The sequence below is a fragment of the Chenopodium album genome, chromosome 17, assembly GCF_948465745.1.
Source record: "Chenopodium album chromosome 17, dcCheAlbu1.1, whole genome shotgun sequence".
Taxonomy (NCBI): domain Eukaryota; kingdom Viridiplantae; phylum Streptophyta; class Magnoliopsida; order Caryophyllales; family Amaranthaceae; genus Chenopodium; species Chenopodium album.
The window spans coordinates 5,582,285-5,590,074 of NC_137850.1; the positions used below are offsets into that span (position 1 = coordinate 5,582,285).

At 32.5% G+C, this 7,790-nt stretch overlaps 1 protein-coding gene across 1 annotated transcript; it reads left to right on the top strand.

Annotated features, from left to right (window-relative positions):
* Positions 1-2,913: 2,913 nt before the first annotated feature.
* LOC145587489 (E3 ubiquitin-protein ligase RZFP34-like) lies at positions 2,914-7,479 on the top strand. The gene is made up of 12 exons (XM_081644224.1): positions 2,914-3,111; positions 3,616-3,703; positions 3,797-3,856; positions 4,935-4,967; positions 5,063-5,140; positions 5,257-5,300; positions 5,879-5,919; positions 6,009-6,091; positions 6,221-6,312; positions 6,783-6,852; positions 6,982-7,020; positions 7,102-7,479. The coding sequence occupies exons 1-12, from the start codon at positions 3,002-3,004 to the stop codon at positions 7,207-7,209; spliced, it is 846 nt and encodes a 281-aa protein (XP_081500350.1). The 5' UTR covers positions 2,914-3,001; the 3' UTR covers positions 7,210-7,479.
* Positions 7,480-7,790: the final 311 nt, after the last annotated feature.

Genomic DNA, 7,790 nt, shown 5'->3' on the forward strand with positions numbered 1-7,790 from the left:
CCTTATTTAAAAGGGGAGGAAAATGGATCCTTCCATTTCTTTCCCTTTTCCTTATTGCATTAGGTACGTACCCAAATAATGGATGATGCATCCCTTCTTTTTTCTTCACTTTTTTCCAATTCCCCTCCATATCTCTCTATCCAAACGTAGTGCAAGGCCTCTCTCCTCCTTCCTCTCTCTAAAACCCTAGCCTCCATTGTTGAATTTTAAAGGGGCTTCCATCAGTTTTTAACCGGTGCAGTGGAAAGTCTCAATCCTTATTTCTTTAAAGTTTTTTTAGGTTTATAATAATGCTTCCTCCTTTTGGGAGGAATTTTTCTCCCTCGAAAGAAAGCTAGGGTTTCCGATCTTATTCGAAAGACAAGACTTTTTCGACCTCCTTCGAAAGACAAGGTTTATCTCCTCTTTTCGGGGGAGAAATTTCTTAGTTTTGAATCTATGATATTAGATCTAATAGATTGTCTTGAAATTATTTGTTGGTGAAAAAGTTAGCAAGTTTTCGAATACAGACAGATGAATCAGAAGGAAAACATCCTCACGGTTATAAAGAATCATTAGATTGTCTATCCAACAAGGCTATATTCTCTAACGATATAAGCGCGGAAATGTTCCACAGTGCAAGAATCTGCTCGACGATCATAGTTTTTATGAAAGAAAATTTTATTTAATTCAATATTTTATGTATTTGTTGACGTCGAATTTCTATTGTAGGTGATGTATGACTTTTAATTAATGAAATATTTTTACTATTAAAAAAAAAAAAATAAATAAATAAATAGTGCAAGGCCTTGGCACTAAAGCCTTAAAGTACTTTGATTTTCGTTGGGCTTTAAAGAGGACCTTTCAATCCATTGGCGTGTAGGCCTTTTGGTTGTAATTGAATTGGGCTATATCGACTTTAAGGGAATAGCATGTCGTTGTCCTCATTGCTTTAGAATCCGACTTTTTATTTTTTAAAAAAAAATTTCCGAAAACTATAGAAGACAATAAATTTAAAAAAAAATTACTTTGCATTTGTTTGTTGTCATTTATTTTAATCCAATGGTTCTAATCAATTTATTTTTTAATCATGGAATTAATCAACTAGTATTTACCCAAGCCTAAATACTAGTTGATTCTTGAATCACAGCAAACATGCACTCTTTAAAGGTATTCAAGTATTAATCTTAACCACTCCTAAAAAAAATATCTAATGTTTGTGTATTACTCTTGAAACTGAATAAATTCCACAATTTTTTTTAAAAATTGTTTTATTAATCAACAAAAACACATTACATTATTACCTTGTATAAGAATTAAACTAAATAATCTCTATAATAAATAAAACCTTAACATGACTCCTATTATATATATATATATTACACAAACTCCTAATATACGCTTAACCCTATGTTATTCAGTCCACGACATAATAATGCTATTTGTCATGTGTATCATATATCCTTTTGAATTGTAAAGTAAACCAAAACCAATAATTAGAAAAATTAACCAAATTAATTATTCTGAACCTAAACCATCGACATCATTTAGCTCTTCATATCAACATCACATAGTTTTAGCATATCTATATGCTATTTGATATAGTATAAGAAAAACTATATTAAATGCAAATTATTAGTTTTGTTTCAATATATATTTTCAATATAGTGTTGGGTGAAATCTGAAACAAACCCTAAATTATGTCGTATCTTTCACTATAGATATCAACGACCTAGTAGTAGATGGAATTTTGGGCCTAAACATGACTAAAGATGACACTGAATCGTATTAGCATGTGGCATGACAAGGTCCAACACAAAAAACACGGCATAACATGTTGCTTTGCATGTTGGGCCATATTTTGTTTTTGAAGAAGTACGACAAAACATGCAAAATAAATCATTATGTATTAGACATATTGCACGACACGACACGACACGACATGACACAATATCATGTGTCCTTTAAGTGTGCTTGAGATAATGCTCATTGCCTCTTTAGAAAAAATTTGCATAACACATAGTGAAATCTTAGCTAGGTGCATGACACGTGAACCTGGTAGGAGTAGACATGACCAGATAAAACCCACATCTAATTTTTAGGCTACTTGATTCCATACAGTATCGTGTGTAGTTGACATTTCAAATAATAGACCCTTGCACAACATGGACCCTTTTTCTTTCATTTTTAAAATAGAGCAACTCATTAGTCTAGTCTATTCACGTACATAACTATGTTCTCGAGCATTTCTTAGCCACTAATAACTTGAGTCATTATTAACTCTAATAACACTTGTTGATATAAAATTATTTTTTGATGGTATTATCTTAATACAGGACCAACAAAAAATCAATTGATATTAACAAATCATTTTGTGTTTGTTGGTATTAATGAAGAAGTATTTTGTAACACGGTGATACTATACTCTGTACCATTTAAACAACAATTTCTAAAAATAAACCTTATTAGAATCATTAATAAACTCAAGTTAGAAAATTTTCCATGTTGTGTGACCTAAACCAGTATCCCCCATATCACTCTAATCTTATTCAAACAATGAAACAACATTTATAATCAAGAGATCAACCTAGACAAACCAAACAAAACTTTTCCTTAAATTATCCCAATTTGCAAAAATATCTTATGTCATCCATCAAAAGCTTGTAATTTCGTTGCAAGAAATCAAGAAAAAACAAGGGTTTAGCCAACAGAAACATATCCACATCTGTAAGACAATCATTTTTTTTTTTTTATTTTATTTTTTGCTATGTTGTAAGGCAATCATTAATCATAATTTAAAATATAATGATGGTAGGTTTTATCCAATCCACGTCAGCTCTGACGCGCTTCCAATACAACTAGTGCTGTCGACCAAATCCTGCATTTCATATAAATTCAGTTTTCACTCCTCAAAATTGCAGCCTTTGTACTGTTTTATCAACTCTTTTTTCAACTACTGTACAACTTTTGAATTTAGTTAATTGATTGATTGATATTTATTGAAGTATCTTACATTGTAAAAATGAAGTTTGGGTTTGAGACGCAATTAATCATGGATTGCCCAGAACAAATTTCAGTGAATTCATCATCTTCTTCTGTCGATTTGATGGAGCTTTCATCTGGGAATTATGGGTATTTTTCATCTATTAATCATCTACTTTTTTCTGCATTTTAGTGGGGTTGTTTCCTTTGATGTTGTGTGATTATTAGATTGATTGTATTTCTGATACTTTCACCAAATTCCCCAACAGAATCAGAAGTCAATTAAATTTATGAACTTTACTATTTTAAAATGTCCGAAAAATATGGAGATCCATGCGGGAATGAAGGGGATTTGCTCTTCCCAATCCTGGTTATTTTCTGTTATTTATGCCAGCTTCTCCAATGTTGAGAAAGAATGGCTAAAATCTCTCTAATGGTTGGTTACAAGAGGTAGGCTAATTCCAGATGGAGTAATTGTTTTTGTTGTAGTGACATTCTGATATCAAGACTATTTAAGTCTTCTTTTGTGGGATTTATATAGTTAGTTGTGATTGTTGTTAAAATTTGCCTTTTTTGTTTCTTTAGTTTTCTGATTTTGGGTTTGTGGAAATTCCCTAATCATTTTACTTTGAACTTGGATTTGGGTGGATTCAGATGCAGGCATTATAAGAGAAGGTGTAAAATTAGAGCACCTTGCTGTAATGAGATATTTGATTGCAGACATTGCCACAATGAAGCAAAGGTGATATTTTGGCTGTTTAATTTTATAGCTCTTATAACACTTGAATTTTGTTGTTCTGAACTCTGACTCTACTCCTGCATTGAAATTGTTCAGAATTCTCTTGAAATCGATGCTTTGGATCGACATGATATTCCTCGACATGAGATTAGAAGTGTAAGCTAAATTTATCCATAAGTTCTGACTCTTTGAAGTCTTGATTATTCCTTTGAGCTAGAAAAGTTTGTTACTTGGTAACAAATAGTGTATAGTTGAATGGCTAATGACTTAAAGAATAAAGATATTACTATGAAAACTTTAGGAAAGAAATGCTTCATAATGTGGAAAAGGATAGGCTGAATTTGATGAAAATCACAATGCTTCTTTCATTACGAAAAATTTGGTTATGACCCCTTTTCATTAATGTCATAAGATACTTAGATTCCTCTGACATTTTTGCTATTCCATTGTCAATTTCCAAATTCCTTATACTGAATGGATTAATCTGATGACCAAAATTCATGTTAAATAACAACATTTTTTTAGAATGCACATCATGACCATAAAAGGGTGCATTTTATTATCACTTATTTGGACAGTCTTGTTTTGTTTATCTAAATTTCACTTATTTCAGAAAATGTAAGTCCTTATAAATTCAATTAAGGGTTAAAGACCGGGAAAAATAAGGGTTACCCAAGTTTAATTTACAACAAATAGTTGCACCATTAACTGAATTTATCTGAATTTCAAGCTAAATTGATTTATTTCATGTACTAAGTTGAGGAAAAAAGTACATTTTGATGATTATGTTTGATTTTCTTGATTGTCAATAAGATTGTAAGCTTGTAACAAATGAAGTCATTTAAGTAAACTTAGCAATGTGCTTTGATTAGGCCTTCATACTTCCAACACTATATGGAAAGTTGAACTTCATACCAGCTCTAAACATCTCTCTTTTAATGACAAACACGGGCATAAATTCTACTTACTTTGTCCTTAACTCCTTATAATAAGCCACATTTTAATTCTTGTTATAGTAAGTTGAAATTTTGATTCTCCCATATCACTCATTAAGGTTACGCTTAACCAACGTTCAAATGAAAATTAACATAAATTTGATGCCTTGATGGAGATAAAAACATAAAATGAGATGCAAATATGGCCTATAATAAAGGGAGGGAGTAGTATTTTTTATATTAATCACTAGATCATCATTTCCTTCTTTGGTAACGTGTCTTTTTGTGGTTGTTTGCAGGTTATATGCTCCCTCTGTGGTGTAGAACAAGATGTAAGTTCCAAAATTTATAAAATATGGATATTGGTATTCAGTAGTATTAGAATCTTATATAGCGAATGAACTCATGTGTAATAGGACTGCTGCAGGTTCAACATAATTGTACTAATTGTGGGATTATAATGGGGAGGTACTTCTGCTCAAAATGCAATTTCTTTGATGATGACGTAAGCATCTTAGTAAATTTCACACAGCTAAGCTTGCTTGCTTTTGATCTAGATATGATTATAGCTGACAAATACAGGGCAGATCTTGATACAAAATTGCTGTTATTGTGTTTCAGGTCTCTAAGAAACAGTACCACTGTGATGACTGTGGAATTTGCAGGTATGCTGCTTTACTTATGTTACACCTTTCATCTGAAATTTTTATCTAAAACATACATAAAACAAAATACGCAACTAGGATGCATATTAATTAGAAGAAAGGCTAAATTGAGCACATATTTACTTATCGTTTTTCTAATGTTAAAACACTCTCTTAAGTTACATTATTAATTAGAAGAAAGGCTAAATTGAGCACATATTTCCAGACACAGTTTTGATGTAGCGCTGAACAAATCAAACAATAATGTATTTGTAACAGCCTCATGGAACAATAGTCACAAAACCTCATTTGTCAGGAAGCATATATCAGTTGTAAATAGAATGGTTGCTAAGATGCGATTCAATGCCAGCATTCAGTAGTGATGATGGCCACTTCTCTTTGATGATGCTAGTCTTCTATTGAAACAATTTGTGGTTGTGGTCAATGCTTTTAATTCTAGTTCACATCACAGTGCCACTGACTCCTTGTTATTCTCTGAAATGTAGGCAGTTTTATTATTTTGATCACATGTGACTGGTGTAACTTGAAAGAATTGTGAATTTTTTTATATTAATCTCTGAACGGTTATGTTTATGCAGGACTGGAGGCAAAGAGAACTTCTTTCATTGTTCATCATGTGGTTAGACCATAGAACCTTGCTTGAAACTCTCTAAGCCCTTTTTTGCCTGTTCTAAAATATGTAACTGTTTTACATCTCACTTTGATTAGGCTGTTGTTATCCAAAGATTATGAAGGGTACACACAAGTGCTTGGAGAAAGCAATGCATCATAATTGCCCTGTTTGTTGTGAGGTTGAAATTCTTCCTCCGATTCTTTCCTTTAGGTTTTCTGTGACTTTTGTCTGTCAAATGATCCAAAGAATACTTCAGTATGTTGAGTTTTATTTCATTAACATTGCTGCCATTTTTCTATATATGCAGTATATATTTGATACAACAAAGGAAATTAGTGTACTTTCTTGTGGGCATACAATGCATTTGGAATGTGCTAAACAGATGGAACAGCATTATCAGTAAGAAATCCAGGACCTTGATCTTTAGATTTAAGTTTTTTCGTACTGTGTTTTGTTAAACATTTAGTTTTCAAGCTATCAATCTGTAAACTTTTCGAGCCAGATGAATCATGTTGTCCCCATATTCAATCAAAAGGGGAAAACAATTTTCTTAAAACAGTTTACGGATAATAACAGTTCTGAAAAATCTGGAAGCTCGATTGGAGTCTTGAGATTCCCTGAATCAATATCAATATCTTCTTCTTGGTAGAATGTAGATACTTCATTTTTTAAGCTTTTTCAGAGTAATAAGAATAAGAAGGATAGAAAAAAACGCAATTTGTCTTGAACTTATAACCTTGCATAAAACTTCTACAGCCTTCTATATATAGCTACAAAAATTAGATGTTATATGGTTTCTAATTTTTTAATTATAGCAGTGAATAATTTTCTGGCACCTATTTTCAGCCATATGATATCTACTCTTGCAGGTATGCATGCCCTATCTGCTTGAAGTCCATGTGTGATATGTCGAAAGTCTGGAGGAAACTCGATGAAGAGGTTTGTATTCTATATCTCAAGCTTCTTCTGTCCAAGTGTAAACTCTCTTTACCAGCAGTTCTTCATGTCTTTGTTCTCTCTTGTGCACTGAGTTTTAATCTTGACATCCCATAAATCACAATGTTCCAGGTAGCAACCACGCTATTGCCTGAAGAATGTCAGAGGATGGTAAGTGACTATTCATCTTGAGTATACTTCAGAAGTTTTGGTTTATGCGACCTAAATTGTTTTCCTTGCGAACATTATTAGGTACAAATTCTTTGCAACGACTGTGAGACTAACTCTGAAGTCCAGTACCACGTATTGGCACATAAATGCTTAAACTGCTGCTCCTACAACACAAAGTTGATAAGATGAGCTCCTACAAGTCCGAATTCAATTTTCAGAGGTTGAAAGATGGAAAGCACATTATTGGAATTTGTAGTTCCCATGTTTCTTTTTGATGAAAATCGTACCAGGGAATACGGTGCTGAGATAGGTCAAATTCGTCTGTAGATTCAGGTTTCTTACACTTAGGGAATGGGATTATAATCATTGTTATATAAGACTGTTATTCTTACCATTGTTGTATTTTTCGGGCTGCAATTCATCTATTAAGGCATCATGCCAGTCATTCTTTTCTTTATAGCTTACCGTTTGTGGAAATATATTGTAGTGCTTGCATTATTTCATTGAACTCATACAGCAGCATAGGCATAGGCGCATAGCTCATCTATATCAGCATTTCAGCTTATGATTATCGTAGGCTGTGGACTCTGAATGATTTTACTTAATTTTAGTGATGGAATAATGGGTTGTCGAATCAAGTGTTAGATCGGGTTTGAGTTGGGTCATATCATATATGGCCAATATGCTTATTTGGGTAATGCTAGGCCAATGTGTCAATGTGTATCAAAATTTGGTGTCTTTCCGTCACTTTGAATTCGGTCAAATTAATC

Coding starts and splice junctions, on each gene's coding strand:
- LOC145587489 (XM_081644224.1), top strand. CDS start 3,002: ATGAAGTTTGGGTTTGAGACGCAATTAATCATGGATTGCCCAGAACAA. Junction 6,853..6,981: donor GGAGGAAACTCGATGAAGAG/GTTTGTATTCTA, acceptor ACAATGTTCCAG/GTAGCAACCACGCTATTGCC. Junction 7,021..7,101: donor CTGAAGAATGTCAGAGGATG/GTAAGTGACTAT, acceptor GAACATTATTAG/GTACAAATTCTTTGCAACGA.